Below are 19,127 nucleotides of genomic sequence, written 5' to 3'. Positions count from 1 at the left end.
GCCGGCCCTCCGGAAACTCGCCGCGACCGTTCCGCCCCTGGTACGCCGCACCGGAACTCGAGCCCCGCCCCACGCAGCGCTAGTGTAGGCTGTGCCGTCGGCTTGAGTCTCCCGGAGTCCGGTACTTTCCTTCCAGATTTCAGTGGATCCCCTTTCCAAGGCTTCGCGAATTTTCCCCTATGCTTCTGCTCCTCACTGTGCTTACCCGTCGGATCATCTAGACCCCACAGGCTCAACTCTTGAGTTCCCACAGGTGTGGTAGAACTCAAAAGCTAGACCCAGCAGGGCTTCAACATGCCTCTCATCCAAAGCTCCAATCGAAACCTCAGGTTGTCCAGAATTTAGGAGGTTTTCCCTGGAGTGTACTGAAGCCCCTTTTCAGCCTCCCCGTAGCTAACAGGGATTGCCAGGGATTACCATCTTTTTTCGTCAGTTGTCCTCCTCCCTCTTCAGCCACAAGGTCTATTTTGCCCCACGGATGCCCCTGTCACTGACCACCTGGTCCAGCCTGCTTGCTGCTGAGAACTTTCCTTCCCAGCCTTCCACACTTGTCTGTTGGTGGAGCTTTGGGGTGGGGCGCATGCCTCAGCTGGCATCGGCTTCCCTGACTCATCCAGACACCATGAGTACCAGTACCTGAACTGGTATGCCAAAGCCCAGCGCTGAGGGGGTGGGAGTGGGGTAGAGGTTGGACAGGAAGAACTTCCAGAGGGGGGTGTGGAGTAGAATCCGAGAGACTGCCGTGGGGAGCATTCTGGTCACTGCACCCTTTTGGCCTGGTGCGGGGTAGGTGTACCTTTGAGAGAATTTCAAATCCTATTGCTTCTGATGTATGTAGAACAGAGGCTAGTACTGCAGGGACTCTATGGTTATAAGTCAACGTGGAGGGACAGAAAAGCACGTCCAAAAAAACCAACGCGATGCTTTATTTTGAGACAAAGAACACTGTATAAAAAAACTCCAGTTGTAGAAATCAGCAGATACACACAAGTTTATATACAGATACTATACATGTGGGCCCTGCCCTTTAAGCTACACTAAGAACAGGTTGGCACAGCCTCCCTGCTGGCACAGCTCCAGGTAGTGGTGACCCAATCCTGGGGGGAGGGTGCAGTGCCTGGCTACAAACCTCACTGTGGCAGCCCCACAGACAGAAGTCTTGCTGGGAGATGCTGGGTCAGCCCAAGCATGCTGCCTCTCCTGTACCTGGCTCCCATGCAGGAAACTGTCTCTTGTTTTTCCTTCAGTCATTTCATCTGGGCATCCTGGCTCTCTCTGGGAGGGGCATCTTTGCCAGGCTCACTGTCCATCTACATGGCCTCAGGCCCCTTCTAGCTCTGTTCCTGTTGGACCCTCATAAGGGGCCATATTGGGAAAGTTTGTTTCTTTGGCATAAAGGCAGGAACAGCCGGGGAAGTACTGTCCCCACTTCTTTCTCCATCTCTCTGAAGTAGGGGAATGGGACTGTCAGGCTGGTTGACTTCCTTTGGGTTGAAACCCTTAATACTGACCCGTTTTGAGGCTGCTGGGTAGCAGTCTGTGCTTGTGTGGGAGTGGTTCCCAGGGCTGAAGCTTTGAGACAGGCCCCAGGACGCATGAGGTGTGCCTGTTCCTGGCTCCTTGGCCCAGTTTCAATCCTTAAGCCAGGTGTGGCATACATCTTCACTGGGTTTGCAGAAGAAGAAGTGGCAAGAGCAGCACAGTCCAAGCAAGAGGGAAGAGGCGTGGGGCAGCACTATAACCGATGCTATGTAGAACCTGTACCGCTGGGTCATCTGCAAGGTGATATGGAAAATGACTTCAAGATAAGTGGCTCCTATATGCACTGGTCCTCAGCCCAACAGGGTCTCTCCAGCCCTTGACTGGCAAAGAAGCCGCATCCTATGCCCCAGACACAACTGGCTCCAGTTACCTACCTGCTGGAAGTCTCTTTTCCTGTGGATTGGCATGAGCCTGAGGACTGTGAGCTAGAAGACAAGAGTGGAAATAGATCAGGATACTAGGCAAGCAGAGGGTGGCCTGGGCAGTGGGACCTCTCTACCATCCTAGATCACTAGACCCAGCACAGCATAGAGATGGAGGGGAAAGGCCCATGGGGCCAGGCACTCACTGATTTTGCCGTTGACTGTCACCTTCAACTTCAGGCAGTGGTTTTCTAGGGGGTTGATGGGTACAGCTGTAAGATAAACCCATAGGGAATTAAGGAAAGAATCTTTGTTTGAAGAAGATGTAGCCCAGAGTGTCTGGTTCTGGTTTCTCAGCTCCCTGCTCACTTTAATTCCTCTTTGTCCTCTAATCTTGATTTTACCCCCCTTACTTTTTGCCCACTTCCTGCCCAGTGGTCAGTCCAATTTCCCAGCTTGAGTAGTGGTGGTGAGAAGGACCCAGATAAGGACATGGTCCCCTCCATAGGTTCCATCCATCACTCCTCACCAGCCTGAAGTTGGGTGAGGACTTCACAATACGCTTCCCTTTACCTGGGCCATTTTCCACCACACCTGCCAAGGGCCCACCAACACAGATCTATTCTGCAAAGAATAGATCAAAGTTGTCCTTGTAACTATTCCCAGGATTAACCAGTGGCTCTCCATTGCCTTCAGGATAAACTCTTTCTCACTGTTTAGATTCCCATAATCTGTCCTGTCCACTCTCTGAGCTCATCTTTCTCCACTTCCCTTGTGCCTCCTTCTTCAGGAGTTCCCTGAAGAGATCATGCTTCCTTTGCACATATGTCTTTGTGCCTAGCAAACTCTTCTGCTTCTCTTAAGCTTTGGAGTCATTTCCCTGTTCATCCTTTTCTGTTCCCCCTACCCTGGCAGTGCACAGGTCATTTTCCCAAGGTTCCTGTGCTCATGTTTCCCATATCACCTTGTTCTTACGATCTGTTGACTTATGTGTGTTTCTTCCCAGCTTCCCTGAGGACAGAGGTTCTGAGGTTCTGAAGCGTTTTATTTGTATCTGTGCACAGAGTGCCAGAAAAGACTGCCCAGTACACAGAAGCTCACTCCACATTCATGATATGAATGAAGGTAAATAGAATTCAGGCTTAGAAGGGGTCCCGTGTTACCTGACTGTCCACTAAGCATGTCCCCAAGCATATGCTTTATGTCACCGTGTCCCCAATATGTGTACCCACGTGTGTGACCCCATGTACTCACAGAAGTAGTAGTAGCTGTGTCCCTCCTTGAATTCCTGGATTAAGGGTAAAGATGTGAAGGGCTGAATCTTTTCAGACAGCTTCTCTGGGCCATGTTTGGCATTGGGCTGGTTGCACCGCCAACGGATCCGGTCCTTCGGTTGGGGCTGACATATCCCATATTCCTGATGCTCCACTAGGTACAGTGTGTACCGCTCCATTGCAGCTTCTGCTACAGAGTCATCCTCATAATGAGGACAGATAATGTCCACGTAGTCATTCAGCCGCACATGTATTGTGTAGTCCTCATCCTGGAACCTGAGCGTGTGCAGAGTGGGAGGAAGCAAATGGTCATTCAGAAGCCAGGCCCAAGACTTGAGCCTCAGACTGTTACATGACCCCTAACATTTCACTCCAGTTGATATTTCCAAAATATCAACTCCCGATATTTACAGATCTTGATCTCTTATATTTCTCTCTACTATCTCCCCCAACACCATCATCTCCTATTAGTCTTCCACTTAGTATATTTCAGATACTAAAGCATTCTATAACCCCAAAGTATTTGCCCAAGGATGGGCTTCTAAATATTTCTGTAGCTCACTCATTATTCTTCTCTCTACCCATAAACATATCCCCAAATTTATTCTACTGTTGCTTCTCCACTCAGTACTGGGGGCTGAATCCAGGGATGGTTTACCACTGAACTAGGTCACCAGTTCTTTTTATTTTAAAATTTGAGACATGGTCTTGCTGAATTGCTGAGGCTGGCCTGGAACTAGCAATCCCTCTGCCTCAGCCTCCCCAGTTGCTGGGATTACATGTGTGCATCACCACATCCTGCTCCAGTTGCTCCTTTAAATGCTAGTAGACCTCAGTCTGAGACCCTACTGGACCATTCTGTAATCGGGATTCAAATAACCTGTTCTCTTTATCATTCTCATGCTGAGCCCCTAACGCTTCTCTCATTTCCCCCCGATTCACTGAGTCTTACATCTGCCAATTTTGCTCCTTCCCCGAACCCCTACTCCACCCCTACTCCAGACCCAGGCCCACAGATAATGCCCCTACTCCTCTAAGTTAAATCATTTTCACCAAGTCAATCCAATCTCCCTTTCTTGCTACTTAAATTTATGCCCTGGTCCTCTTCTCTGAAAGCAACCCCCAACTCCCTGTCTCCAAAAGCTGCACTCCTACCTCCCTGTGAAGAAATGCTGTTCTCAGACCTGAGGTTGCCTTCTCCTCTCCCCTCCTCCCCAGGTGGAGCCAGTTCCCTTCCCCCAAAGACCCGTAGGCTCCAGCCGACTGCCTTCTAGCCCCTCCCCCCCTGCTCCAGACACCTGGCTCCATCCTGGGTAGGGTCCTGGTAGGGGGAAAGCTCCCCCAACAAACTGGTCAGCTTTTCTGAATTCCCCCAAGCACTGCCAGGCAGAGACAGCAGAGCTGGCTGCCAACTGGCCTCAAACCCAAGCCCTGGGTAAGAGTGGCAGGAGGGCAGGGGAATAGTTAGGACAAGAGGCTTCAGAGACGGACACCCATTGCCCAGTCTGCATGACTCCTAAGAGGTCTGGTTCTGCAGCTTGCCTTTGCTGGAACTAGGCTTACTAGGGCCCCTCCCCCACCCCAGGAAAAGAGAGAGGAGCTGAGGGAGGCTTTTAAAATTCCTCTCTGGAGAGATAAACATAGAAGCCATTTCGGAACAGGTATTTCAGCTCTGGGTCTGGCGTCTTTCCCCCATTCCCGTGACGGGCACTGACTCATTCCTCATCCACCTCTGCTACCCGCCTCAGCACTTATGAGAACCTGTGAAAATTTACCTTGGTGAGTGTGGATAGCACCCCTGTACCCCAGGGTAGCCCGATGCCGGCTTGCCTTGGGCACTAGTCTCCAGGTAAAGGGGTCTGGCTGGTATGAACAGGCAGGATACCTGCCCCTTTGGCACTACTGGGACCAGGGCCCAGCTCACAGTAGCACCACCCTTCTCCCCATGCTGCTCCTGCCTGGGGCCTGGAGATCCTGGGGCCAGTGCCCACTGCCCTGAGTCACCATGCCAGCCTCACACCCGCCCAGCACATTGCCACCTCATCTCTGCCCCCAAGCTGGGCCCAACTTGGTTGCCAATAGACTCCACTCTGGACTGGCTCCTCTTTAGTCCTGGGTATGGCTGTGTGTGTGTGTGAAGTCAGAGGGGTAGGGTAGAAACTGTGCTTGATGGGGCACCATTTCCTAAGGGTACCATCTCTACTTAGCCCTCATTTGACTCCTGCTCTCCATCTGGGAAAGGGGGCCATGTTGGCGTCAAGGAAGGCAGGCGGGGAGCGGGGCAAGGAAGAGGCTCCTTCCTGAAAGAGAGGAAGCCTGGGAGCTTGGGAACGGAAAAGGCCAGAGTCCCCCCCTCCCTACTCATGGCTTCCTGTCCCCTCCTCCTCTAGCCAACACCTGGCATGGGCATAAACAGGGACTTTGCTCTCTCTCACTACTGGGAAAAGATTGGGCCAAGGAGGCAAAGAACTAGCAACCAGGAGTGCGAACAGGAGGGACTAGATGGGTTGTGGTGGCAGTTGCCCCCAACTCAATGCCACAGGACCAGAGGAAGCTGGCACAATATCTTTTCTTAAGGGGAGTGGGAGGCAGGCCAGCAGGGCTTGGGGTGGCTAAGCTGAGTAGTGTTTTTCATGACCCCCAGCTGCCAGACCCTTTTCTCCCTGCTCTACCCTACCCTCCTCTCCTGTTTTCCCTCAAATGTTGTTCCCATAACTTCACACAACTCAAGGGCAAGAACAAAGGGTCAGACTGAGTGTCTTCCTCCCAGTACCATTTGCCTCACAGCCCTTAACCTGCCCAGGAGAAATTAACTCCTTACTGGCCAAAGCCCTTCGTAACCCTTTTAAACTCTTCCAGTCCTTCTGACACTTTCCCATCATCTTTCCCTTCCCTTTTCTTCAGTATGATTATCTGAACCCTCAAAAATGGATGACTCCCTCAATCTACCAATGCACAGCATGTGCCTCACTTATGCCACCCTAAAAGACCCCTGACGGGGGCTTTTCAGAGTCATCTTAAATGCAGAATGAATGCCTAATACCTGAGGCTGGGGCCTCTCCTGAGGGGTCCTTTCAGGGTTAGTTACATTGAGCCCTCTGCTCCCCTTTGATATCACATCAGGTACCTGTCAGTATGGGCAGATACCTAAGTGACACACAAGGAGGGCACAGAGATTCCATGGTTGGGGCGCTTAGAATAAGATCCCAGGAGGGCGGGGGGGTGGGTAGTCTATACTCAAGACAGGAACAGTCAGCATGGGTCCCTCACTTCACAGTGACAGGGGTGCCAGTGGGCAGGAAGGGAAGGACAGATTTAGCACCACACAAGCAGACACGGCAGATTCCTTCCCCGGAGTGGGGTGCTCACAGTTATGAGGGGGAAGTGAAGGAGAAGAAAAGCTACAGAATCCCTCCCGCCCGTGATTGCCTCCCCTAGGCTCAGGTCAGGGGCTGGCCAGGACAGTTACCCTGGGGAGGGGCAGTGCCAGCCAGCGTCCAGGGTGCCAGCGGGAGACTCAGGGCTTACTTGGGATTTGAACTGTTCCAGAAGACGGTGTAGCGGTCAGCAGCGGCCAGACTGCAGCACAGACCCAAGACAGGGGCCCAGAGGAACTCCATAGCGCAGGGCCTGGCCAGGCCGGGCGGGGACGAGGGGCTCCTCGGGTTCTGGGTTCACGCTGGCTTTCTCCGCGGCGAACTGAGCACAGCACTCACAGTTCTGGCCCCTTCGCCTGGCGACTCCGCCTTTTGGGCCGGCGCCGCCCGACACCCCGCCCCGCCCCCGCCCCGCCCGGCGCGCTGCTGCCCGGAGGCTTGGGGGCTGGGGAGGTGGAGGAGGAAGGGGAGAGCAGGTTGGGGAAGAGGCCCCTGGTGGCGGAGGGAGTGGAGCGCGCTCTTCTGCTCTCAGAGAACACCTCAGAGCCGCGTGTTTGCTCACTTGGAGGTCTGCTTGAAGCTTTGTGGGCTTTGTGGGACTGGGCGCCGTCTCGTGCTGCAGAAAGAAACAAACTCTCACGTGCGGCTTTGCGAAGGCTAGGGTGCTGGACCAGGCTTTACAGAGCTCGGCGCAGATCTTACAGGGTGCGAGGTTGTGCATATGCCCAACACCTTTCCCGTGTCTCACAAACCTAGCCTCTGGCGCCGGAGTTCCCACGTTCTCCTCCTGCACCCTTCCCCCCACCATTCCCGGACTATGCGCTTGGCTGCCCCTCCCCACATACACGGGGCTGTTTGTTTTTGTTGGGTTTGTCAATGTTGTCTTTGTTCAAGAGATTGTGTCATCGCCTGGATGCCGGGAATAAAGTGCAACGCTGTGTGCGGCTAGGGCTAAGGGATCCTCTGTCCATTAGTGCCAGTGCGCCTGAATGACACGCGGGACCCTGGACACGGGAGGGTGTCCGTTGTTTTTAGATGAGCCAAAGGGTACCGTGTGTGTGACATTACACGTGTGTATCGTGTGAATGGGCTCGAATATGGACTGAAAATCTGGGCTTGAAGGGTGACTAACCAACACATATACATCTGGCGTGTGTAAATACGTGTGATGGTGCGCAAGTGTGAAAGCATTTGTAACTAATATCACAGCCGCGTGTGTGGAAGCATGTGAAACTCTTTGACAAACGTATGCTAATGTTTGTGAACAGTGTGTGAACACCACGGGAAACGTGTTTGGGCGTGTAGTGGGGGTGGGGCGAGGTGGGGGCAGGGATGTGTTTGTGCAGCGTCCCGGGGTTGTATGGCTGGGTTTGGCTCAATCTGAGCTGGTCTCCCAGTCGGTCGGGCCCCAAAATCCAGCTCGAGTACCCGGCACTGGCTCCCTCCCCCGTGCCATGTAAACAAACCCACTGGAATTCGCCTCTCGAGGCTCTACTCCCAGGCGGGATCTCCAGCCGTCTGGAGAGGGGTTGGCAGGCGGGTGTCGCCTCCTGGGGTGGAGAGGGCGGGCAAGTGTTTGATTAGGTTCGAGTGTGTTCCTGTAGCTGGAGAGCCGAATGCTGTGTGGCTGCATGCTTGGTGGTTTATGTATGGAGTTGTGTGTCTGTGTGCGCTACGGGGTTGGTGCTGTGTGTCTTCGTCCCTAACCTGTTCTTTCTTGCGGCTGCGCAGCAGGGGAAGCCGCTGACCCCCGGCCCCTGGCCGGTTCGGGCCCAGCTTCCTCGGTTCCCAGGCCGTTTCATCCTAGTCTTTTACAGCCAGGCCTGGCGACAGCCCCTGTAATTACGCGGGGCCCGGACGCCGCGGCAAGTCCGGCGCTGACCCCGCGGGGGAGGAGTCTGGAGGCCAGAAGGGCTCCTGCTGGGCTCCTCCCCGCGGCCACGGGCTGAAGCCGCAGGAGGCCCGACTTGCTGCACTTACGATAAATATTTACTGAGCGCCAACTAGGTGCGGAGGCCGGGTAACCCCGGGACTGGGTCAGGGTCAGTCTCTGCGCACCGCCACCCCCACATACACCTGCCGCAGGCGACGTGCCCAAGCCCCACGTTGATCCGAGGCGCGGCCGGCCCCACCCGCCTGGGCCGAAGTCTATCCGCCAACAGGCCCCAGGGCGGCACCTCACGCGCTTTTTGCTCACTTGGGTGTCGGTCTCCCGCGTGTCCCGGGTGAGAGTTCCCCATCCCACCCAACTCAAATGTTCCATGAAATCGAAGCTCTATGAGAACAGGGATTTTGTTTTCTTCACTCTGTAATTGGTAACTCCTAGCACAGCACCCAGCATGTATGGTAGATGGGAAATAAAGGTTTGTTGAGTGAGTGAGATCACTCACTATTCAGTAAAAGTGTTGAATTTTGCTCTGAAAAGAAACCAGTAGAGGGGTTAGAGAGGGCAGTGGACAGTGATACCTCTTTAGAGAGGGTGGCCCAGATTATTCCCTAGAGGATATGACTTTGGATCGGATTCCCTCCTTTCTCTGACAGACCAAACGAGTACGTGTGGGGTCCCGCGCTCCTCTGCTTGGGTACGGCAGGTTCGGACTCGCTGGGTCCCGTCTGGCGGGGCCACGTCCGCTCCCGCCCTGCCTTCCTCTAGGTGGAGAAAAGGTGGTGGGGAAATCCAGGGCACAAGCATGTCGCAGGGTCCTCCTTCCCTGGTTTGTAGAGTTCCCAGCCTTCTCACTTTAGACTTTGATCTATCACTCTTCTGTCCATGTATTTGTGTGTCGGAGGTTGTTCATCAGAATAAATGGAACACTCAGAGACACCAGGCATTGTGATGGACATCGAAAGTTCATGGGTGAATCTAAGATAAAATTGCCACCCTAGCTGAGTCCGCGATCAGTTTTGGCATATGCTTGTCCGAATTGGGGTAACAGGGAAATAAACAAGCCCTCCTACCCGCAAGACAAACTTGCTAAATACTAAGCTCAGACCCCACCAAACACTTTCGCCCTGCCCTGATCCCTCTTGGAATTGCTGCGACGCCTGGTGGACAGAGAGGAGAGTTGCAGGCACCGAGACAACCGAAAAGTCTTCCAACGCTGGGTCCAACTCTGGGCTCCTTCACATTCCAGCCCTTGGCCTGACTGGGAGGGTCTAGTCCTGATTTTTGCTCTGGGCTACTTCTCACTGCAAAGTTGTGTGCCTGCGTTAGCTCTTAGTACCGCCAACTCCGGGCAAACATCTGTGCCCAGTGGCTAGAGCTTTTGAGATGTCTGTCTGTGTTGTCTGTCTGGGAAATTCCCTCCGTGAAGCCTTTCTGGGAATTCCTGAGGGGCAGGGTTAACCCTCTGAATGTCCTGGGGAAGGCCTTGTCCCCCCACCGGAGGGATGGGCCGCCCACCTGTGGGTGCGATGCCCGCCTGCAGGCAGCATTTCCAGTCTGGAACAGGCACAACTACTTGATTACTAGTCCTTTGCTCCGAGCCCTGTGGTTTGGCGTTGGGGAAGGCCAGAGCCTCAGGGCCTTGGGAAGCGTCTTCCCTGGCTCAGTCCCAGAGGGCATCCATGGGTAATGGGGTGAGGCATCAGCAGGAGGGGCGGGTTCTAGGCTGGAGCCACCTCTGTCCAATCCCTCAGGTCATTTTGAAAAATAAAATGCATGTTTCCCAGGCAGTCATGGTGGCGCAGGCCTATAATCTGTCTATTCCGGAGGCTCAGGCAGGAGGATCACTAGAGGCCAACCTGGGCAACTAAGTGAGACCCTGTCTCAAAATTCAAACAAGCAAAACAAAACAAACAAAAAAACCTAAGGGGGATTTTTTTTTTTTTAATTAAAAAAAAAAAAAAAAGCACTGTAAAAAAAAAAAAATTAGGGGCTGAGGATGTAGCTCAGTGGTAGAGCACTCTGGGTTCAATCCCCAGTACCTAAATAAATAAATGCAAGTTTCTCACTTTATTAGTAATGTGCCCCTGGCTACAATGTGGCTGCTTCAGCTAGCCTCAGAACCATCTTCAAGCTACAGGGGTCACAGGAAGAAGGGGTGCTGCTGCTGCTGCTCCTCTTCTATCTTCTCTTCCTCCTCCTCCTCCAGCTCTCTCTTATTTGGTAGAAAAATTTTGGCTGGGGTGCAGCTTAGTGGTAGAATGCATGCTTAGCATGTGGGAGGCCCTGGGTTTTATCCCCAGCACCAAAAATAAAAAGAAAGTAAAACTTCCTAGCCGATTTACCTTCAAGGAACAGATTTGGCTCAAGTATCCACGTGTTTATTGCTACACCTGTATCTGCAAAGATCAAGGGTGTACTCTGACTGGGGTTGGGGCAGAGACTTCCTTCTGCAATCACAAACCTGCTTGCTTCCCCATAGAAACTGGATTTCTGTTAGCAGGAGTGCATGGCTTTGGGTAGAAGTGAAGAGTGTGTGCCACAGACATCATGCATCTGAGGGGCCAGTGGAACTTCTTGAGGAAGGTATCCAGGGAGCATCTGGAGGTGAGGGTCTAGAGTTTAAGAGAGTAAGAAGCTCAGAGTAGTTGTTGCTTCGGGATATCAGGGTGAACCTTGAAGCTCATAGGAAAGGCTTCTCCTACAATGTCTCAAGCACAGAAGAGCAAAAGAGGAGCATAGGGCTGGAATCTCTTTCCTGTTATTTCAACTGGGGAGAAATCTCTTCAGCCATCTCCCCAGCTTTGGAGCTCCATCATGGAAAAGCTGGGTAAAGCGTGCACAGGAGAACCTTCACACTCAGTGCACTACTAACCCTCTTTCCCACCTTCCTTCCTTTGCTTCTTTTTCTTCTCCTCCTTGTTCTCCTCCTCCTTCTCTTCCTCCTCCTTTTTTTCTGTACCAGGGACATTCTACCACTGAGCAAAATCCCCAATCCTTTTTAAAAATGTTTAATTAATTAATTTTAAAAATTATTACTATTTTGGTACCAGGATTGACTCAGGGGCACTCAACCACTGAGCCACATCTCCAGTCCTACTTTGTATTTTATTTAGAGACAGAGTCTCACTGAATTGTTTAGCGCCTCACTTTTGCTGAGGCTGGCTTTGGACTTGTGATCCTCCTGCCTCAGCCTCCCGAGCTGCTGGGATTATAGGCTTGAACCACCTCGCCTGGCTTCTTAAATTTTACTTTGAGGCAGAGTCATGATAAGTTGCCCAGTCTGGCCTCCAACTTGGGATCTGCCTGCCTTAACCTCCTGAATCATCAGTATTACAGGCATGCACCAGTGTGCCTAGCTCTGTCTATAATTTTTCATGATAACACCGTATAAGAGCAAGAGTTAAGAGACTTTTATATCAGAAGCATTACTTTATTTATTTACCTTTTTTCCCCTTTTTTTGGCAGGGCTGGGAATTGAACCCAGGACCTCACAGATATTAGGCAAATGTGCTACCACTAGGCTACATCCTCAGCCAGGGATTACTATTATATAATTTTTTTTTTTTTTTTGTAATTACAGAATTACATGATCAGTGCAGAAAACTAGGAGAAACACAAAGAAATACAATCGTTCATAGAAGTTCAGTCTCAGGAGCAAACACACTTCTCGATTCTTTTCTCAGCGTTCTGTGATTTTTTTATGGTGAATATCTTTGAGAGGTTATAGTTTAACACCCATGTTACAGCCAGTTTGGAATCCCTTACATTTGTGTAACATTTTACGATGGTCCAGTATTTTCAGTTGTACATTTTATCACATACTATTTCATCTTTATAGACTCCTACACTCTGTGAGGTGGAGTTACATCCCCTCTGAGCAGGAAAAGGAATAGAGGCTCAGACAGGACAGGTGATGGTATTTAGCACTCACATGGTTGCCCTTGGTGGGGTGTTTTAGTCATTTTTTTGCATCGCTGTGACCAAAATACCTGATAAAAACAACTTAGAGAGGGCTGGGGATGTGGCTCAGTGGTAGAGCACTTACCTAGCATGTGTGAAGTGCTGGGTTCAATCCTCAGCACCACATATAAATAAATAAATAAAAAGAAAGGTCCATTAACAACCAAAAGCATATTAGAAACAACAACAACAACAACTTAGAGGATAGAAAGATTATTTGGGGCTCATGGTTTCAGAGTCTCAGTCCATAGACAGTTGACTCCATTGCTCTGGGCCTAAGGTGAGGCAGCACATCATGGGGCAAGGGCCTAGTAAAGGACAGCTGCTCTGCTTATGGCAGGGTCAGAAGGCAGAGGTGGGGGGAAGGGGTCACAGGGAAGATACACCTTGCTAGGGTACCCCCCACGCACGCAGTGACCCACCTCCTCTAGCCACACTCCACCTGCCTTCAGTTACCACCCAGTCAGTCCTTTCAAACTGGAGTAGACTGATTAGGTTACAGCTCTCATAATCCCATCATTTTACCTGTAAATATTCCTGCATTAACAGATGCCTTGGAGGAACCCCCCATATTCAAACCATAACATGGGACTTGGATTCACCCCACACTATTTCTTCTATACTATACCTTGCTGCCTGGCTATTCTGGAGATTAAGGGAAGGCTTCGGCAGAACGTGCTGATTTAGCTGTGAGCAATTGGAGAGTGTGCATAGAGAAGGGGCTGGAGGAGGCCAGCTCCCTCCAAACCAAAGCCCCAAGAGTGGTCTGTAGAGGGAGAGGGGATAAGGTGGGAGGTCCTAGAGGGAATATGAAGGGGTTCATGGGGTTCATGGGACAGGCTCTGAGATGCAGTACCTTAGGGCTTAGGCCTGACCTGGCCTGTCCCTGCAGGTAGTAGATATCCAGATAGAGGCTTTTTGCTAGGTCATGCACAGGATGCCAGATAAGGTAAACTGTGCAAAGTTCTGGGTTTGGGTCCCAGGTGGGGAAACTTATTTAAACTTTCTGAGCCTCAGTTTTGTTTTGTTTTTGTCTGTGAAATGGAGGCAAGACTACTTTCTCCATGGAATTATTATAGCAATCAAATGAACTAACACATATGCAGGGATCTGGTGCTAACTTGTGGGTGTACACTGTTCCTTGGCACTGTGTGGTCCAGCCTTCATGGATTGATTGGAGATAAATGTGCTGTTACTGGGAGTCTTCAGAATATCAGGAAAGCAGGGAAGAGGGGTCCCAGGAAGATAAACACTTACTGTACAGGTAGTATGTGACAAATGCTCCAGGGACAAGAGTTCTGAGGTGCAGAGGGGACAGAGAGATGGGTGGTGGAAAGGCTTTTGAGGGTTCCCTTGGTCAGAATGGTGGTTAAGGTCATCCCATGTCCAAAGAACTCCAGGCACCTGCAAGGACTGAAGGAAGGAGATGGGGAGAGGACCTATCTTTGGAGCCCATTCTTCTCTCCTCCCTATTTCTTCTTCCTGTCTCCAGCTAGTTGCCCTGACCCGTTCCTGCTTTTCCTGTTCATGGCCTGGGCATCATCAAGTTTACCGACCACATGTGAAGCATTGTCAGGTCCTGGGGATCCTGACCTGGGTCTTGAACAAGAGTAAGAATGGACTAAGTAATGGTGCAGAGAAGGTAAAAAGACCTAGAAGGGAGACATAGCTTGGGTGGGGGAGCAGGAAGGGGACTAAAACCACCTAGAAAAGTGGGGCAAGAGGAATGCTAGGTGGAATGTAGTAAACAGCCTTGCGGGAAGATGGCACATTGCTGTGGACTCAGAAAAAGAGCACGTATCCCAGGAATCTCAGGTTCGCAGTCAGGAAGATGCTCAGGCAGATATCATGGGGAAGATCCCTTGGAGACAAGGCTGAGGGCTTTCTAGAAAAAAGGGCATGGAGTCTGCCTCAGGTTGGCCTCAGAAATGAGCTGAGGGGTTGGATTAGATTGGGGACCCTGTGGTCCAGGACTTTAAGGCAGAGAGTTAGGAAGGGGTTGGATAGTGGATAATGGGTAAGGTGCCCTGGGAATAATAACAGCATTTCCTCACATTCCAGGCTCACTGGAAGCACTTTGCGTACATTAGACCACTTTATCTTCACACTCATTATAAAAGCTAGATAGTATTATTATCCTAATCTTGCAGATGAGTAAACTAAAGCACAGAGGATATGATAACATCCTTGAGATCACACAGCTAGTAAGTGGCAAAGTCAGATTTGTGACAAGGTAATATACTGAGAGCTCTGTTTTAACCACTGTCCCGTACTATCCAGCTGCCCTAGAGAGGGACAATGAGTGCAAGCAGAGGCCACTGGGACACGGAGAGCAATGATCTCTCCAGGATGCTGCAGAAGTTTGGATAGGCTGCCGGAGGTGGGGGTATGGGTGGGAGGGGGGAGATGGGGTTATCTTTTCAGCATCAGGAGCCCAGGTGAGAAGCAGGGTTGTGAAGGCTGAAAAAGTAAATACTTCATCACCCAGATATTTTTTTGCTAGAGCCCCACCAGACACTTCCATCCTGGGCTTCTAATGCCCACTCAGACATATGTGAAACTTACATTTCATTTGTTACTAAATTCTTCCTGGACTCTGGTTTAGTTCTGGCTGTAACCCATACTGTTCATTCCTGCTTATCCCCCAAGGCGGGTTTTCAGTCTCTTATTGTATGAACTACTCAATTTCCTTTTTTTTTTTTCTTTTCCCACTAGGGATTGAACCTGGGGTAGGGTTTGGAGGAGGGGGGTCTTGCCACTGAGGTACATCCCCAGTCCTTTTATTTTTTATTTTTTATTTTTTATTTTTTTGGTTCCTGGGATTGAATCCAGGGGTGCTTAACCACTGAGCCACATCTCCAGTCATATATATATATATATATATATATATATATATATATATTTAAAATTTTTTTTCTTTAGTTGTCAATGAATCTTTTATTTGTTTATATGTGGTGCTGAGGATCAAACCCAGGTCCTCACACATGCCAGGCAACACTCTACCACTGAGCCACAACTCCAGCCCCTCTTTTAATATTTTATTTGAAGATGGGATCTTGCTGAGTTGCTAAGTGCCTTCCTAATCTGCTGAGGCTGGTTTTGAACTTGGGAACCTCCTGTCTCAGCTCCGGAGTTGCTGGGATTACAGGAGTGTGCCTGGCTCCCCAGTCCTTTTATATGTTTTATGATGACAAGGCCTTGATGAATTGCTCAGGATGGTCTTGTCTCAGCCTCTGGGATTATAGACACGTGTCACTATGCTTGGCTAACAACCAGATGTTGAGTAGTTTGGGAAGGCTTCAGAATGGAGGGAAGGATTTTTAAAATATTAGATGGGGAAACCTGGACCTAGTTGTAGATAGAGAGGAGAAAACCCATGAAGAGGTCCTGGAGATGCATGAGGGAAACTGAGGACCAGGAGGAATAGGAACCACAGGGTTAAGGTCTAAGAATTTGTCTCAGTAAAGTGGGGAGCAGCTATGTCTCCAAGTGCAGGTGGGGAGGAGTGTGTGGTGGGCGGAGAGATGAGAAGTACTGGAAGGGAATCCTGAGCGCCTGTTCTCCCAGGGCACCTACTCCTTCAGTCAAAGAGCTTGGCCTTGGACACAGATTTCAGGAATTCAAATCCCAGCACTATTATTTACTGGGTTCTGATCCTGGGAAAATTACAGCTGTGCCTATGTTTCTTCATTTAAGAAATGAGTATAATAACAAGGTCCAGCTAGGAGGGTGGCCCACACCTATAATCCCAATGGCTCAGGAGGCTGAGGCAGGAGGATTGCAAGTTCAGAGCCAACCTCAACAATTTAGCAAGGCTCTAAGCAACTTCGCAAGAATCTGTCTCAAAAAAAAAAAAACAAAAACAAAAAAAAAAAAAAAAAACAAGAGGGAGCTGGGGATGTGGTTAAGAGCCCTTTGGTTCAATCCCTGGTACCAAAAATAAATAAATAAATAACAATGCCCACCCATAGATCATGGGGAGGATTAAATGAGATTATGTATATAAAGTAGTTGGAAGAGCTAGTGTGTTTGGCATATGGAAAGACTCTGGGATTAGTTATTATAGTAATTATGATTTTCATTTTGTAGGACTCTCAGAGAAATAATAGCGAATTTCAACTAGCTTCTGCCCCTGACTACTGACATAGGACCTCCAGTGCTCTGCAAAGTTCTACTCAGATATTGTTGATGGTCTCCCAAGTGTGGGCTCATAAACTTGCCTCTGCTGCAATGTGTAATGTGTCTTGCTGATGGGAGGAGGGGCAGCAAGCAGGAGTCTCTCTCCTTCTGTGTCACCTCTGCTGCTTCCATCCATGCAGCTCCATCAGCTTCCCCAAGGCTGGACTGAGGATGGCTTTGTGTGCTTGCTACCTTGCTGTGCTGTAGTGAGATTCCTAATCCTTTCTGAGAAGCAGGACTTTGCCACAGAGTCATCTGGGAGCATTCTCAGCGTCTCTCGCTAGCCCACTCCTGTGAGGTGTGCTCTCCTGATAGATTGATGATTTCTGAACCTGGTATTCTTACAAGCCACCAGGCTCTCTATGAATGTCTTATTACAGCTCCTCTGGGACAGCAATCCAGTTGAGTCCTTCTGCAGAAAACTCGAGCCAAATGAGGGACCATCCTGCCCTAGGCAGGGACAGCCAAGGAAAACAGGACAGGGGCTGAGGACCCAGCTGCCATTCTGTCATCAGCAGGTGGGTCTGTCCATGTAGGGTGGGTCCTGTCTCCAACTGTCGGCTTCATTTAGTCACAAAAAACTTGGATCAGGTGGTGAGGCTCCAAGGCCCTCATCAAAGCCAGTTGTCTGGCCAAGGTGGTGGCGCATGCCTATAATCCCAGCAGCTTGGAAGGATTGTGAGTTCAAAATCAGCCTCAGCAGTTTAGTGAGGCCCTAAGCAACTCAGTGAGACCCTGACTCAAAATAAATATCAAAAAAGGCTGGGGGGCTGGTGTTGGGGCTCAGTGGTAGAGCACTTGCCTATCATGCCTGAGGCATTGGATTCAATTCTCAGCACCACATCAAAATAAATAAATAAAGATATTGTGTCCATCCACACTAAAAAATAAATAAATAAAAAAGGCCAGGGATGTGGCTCAGTGGTTAAGTGTTCCCGGGTTCAATTCTCAGTACAAAAAAAAAAAAAAAAAAAAGCCAGTCATGTGGCTCTAGCAAGTCAGGGACATATCCAAGACTCTTCTTTCTGGTGCCTCTCACTCTTTTCCTACAGAATTCTGTTTCAACAGAATACTCTCTTCCTCCTGCAGACTAACTAACCGACCAACTAACCAACCAACATGCGTTTGTATCACTAGATGCACCCGGATGCTCGTAGGATAGAAGGGCAGGACTGGGGCTAGAGAGGCACAGCCTCAGTGCCCACTAGCAAAGGCAAATTGTCTCTAGAACAGGTGACTTTAATCTCTAGTGACAGAAGGCAGTTTGATGATTGACTGAGACAGGATTGTGAGGGTGGGAATTGGGGGACTGATGGGAAGGGGGCATGAGGACTCCTTGGGGATGGAAATGTTTTTTATCTTGTTTGGGTGGTGGTTACAGGAGTGTAGACATTTGTCAAGCCATAATTGACCTATATACAGGCATTCCTGGGTAGCTGTGAGGAATTGGTTCCCGGATTCCCCAAGGATGTTCAATTCCCTTATATAAAGCAGCATAGTATTTGCATATAACCTATGCACATCCTCCTGGATGGTTTAAATCATCTCTAGATGACTTATAATACCTAATGAAATGTAAATGCTATGTAAATAGTTGTTATACTGTATTGTTTAGGGAATAATGACGAGAAAATAGTCTGCACTTGTTTGATATAAACAATTTTTCTGAATATTTTCCATCTGCAGTTGGTTAAATCTATAGACGAGGAAACCGAGGATATCAAGAGCCAATGGCACTTAAAATGTGTGAATATTACTGTGTGAAAATTATACTTCAGTAACAATGAACAAAAAACAACAGTAAATACAGTTAACTGGAGACCCTACAATGTCTGATCTGGTGGGAGGGGACAGTGGGTGAAGAATCCAGGTGGGGCCCCCAGGGTCTCCTGTGGATACAGACACTGGGCTAGGGGCTGGGGATTGAGGCTTAGCTCCTCTCTCTAGGGGGCTCTGTTCTAACCCTTCTGTAGGGACAGGGCCTTTCCTCTGTTCCCAGCAGCCTGTATTATGAGAATTGTCTGATTCATGGCCAGGAAACCCTTTAGTTGAGATGTTTCCTCATAGGTCCACCCAGAACCCGCTAAATGGTTTTGTCTCTGACTGGGTGACTGGTGAACTGAGAAACAAGGTCTGAGCCTCCCCTCTCCTGGTTACCAGGAGTGTCTATAAAATAAACAAACAAAAAAGTCAGTGAACCCCCAGCAACTCAGGAGGGTAAGGCAGGAGGACCTCACAAATTTGAGGCCAGCCTCAGTAATTTAGCAAGAATTGTCTCAAAATAGAAAATAAAAAGGGCTGGGATGTAGCTCAGTGGTAGAGCACCCCTGGGTTCAATCTCTAGTATCACACACACACACACACACACACACACGTCAGTGACCTCAGGACACACAGATTAAAATGGAACCTCAGAAGGCACAGAAAAAAAAGGGGCGAAAATAAACAATCTCCACGAATCTCCCCCCAACTTGACATAGAAAACCCAGCTCCCCGAACTGGGTGGGATGTAGAGCAGGCCTGTTTGGGGTGATATTTATATAAG

The 19,127-nt window shown here is 49.8% G+C and overlaps 1 protein-coding gene and 1 long non-coding RNA gene across 2 annotated transcripts in view; one reads left to right on the top strand and one right to left on the bottom strand.

Moving 5' to 3' along the window:
- Window positions 1-902: 902 nt before the first annotated feature.
- EFNA1 (ephrin A1) lies at window positions 903-6,908 on the bottom strand. Its single transcript, XM_079100445.1, has 5 exons — window positions 6,707-6,908; window positions 3,159-3,454; window positions 2,111-2,176; window positions 1,917-1,967; window positions 903-1,775 (listed from the first exon to the last, which is right to left on the bottom strand). The coding sequence occupies exons 1-5, from the start codon at window positions 6,796-6,798 to the stop codon at window positions 1,663-1,665; spliced, it is 618 nt and encodes a 205-aa protein (XP_078956571.1). The 5' UTR covers window positions 6,799-6,908; the 3' UTR covers window positions 903-1,662.
- The window catches only part of LOC306637717, a 35,733-nt gene continuing 20,073 nt past the window's right edge, over window positions 3,468-19,127 (top strand). Inside the window, exon 1 of the long non-coding RNA XR_013757241.1 lies at window positions 3,468-4,957. This is a non-coding gene — a long non-coding RNA (uncharacterized lncRNA). The remainder of the gene's footprint in view (window positions 4,958-19,127) is intronic.

This window comes from Sciurus vulgaris (genome assembly GCF_902686455.1).
Source record: "Sciurus vulgaris genome assembly, chromosome: 1".
Taxonomy (NCBI): Eukaryota; Metazoa; Chordata; class Mammalia; order Rodentia; family Sciuridae; genus Sciurus; species Sciurus vulgaris.
The sequence above is the reverse complement of the archived record's forward strand: the minus strand, read 5'-3'. Positions and strand labels throughout refer to the sequence as shown.

What these genes read in the sequence shown, in the direction of transcription:
- EFNA1 (XM_079100445.1), bottom strand. Translation starts at nt 6,798, where the DNA reads ATGGAGTTCCTCTGGGCCCCTGTCTTGGGTCTGTGCTGCAGTCTGGCC. An exon ending in TGGAACAGTTCAAATCCCAA is followed by an intron (nt 3,455 to 6,706) that starts GTAAGCCCTGAG and finishes GCACACGCTCAG; the next exon opens with GTTCCAGGATGAGGACTACA. An exon ending in GGAAAAGAGACTTCCAGCAG is followed by an intron (nt 1,776 to 1,916) that starts GTAGGTAACTGG and finishes ATCACCTTGCAG; the next exon opens with ATGACCCAGCGGTACAGGTT.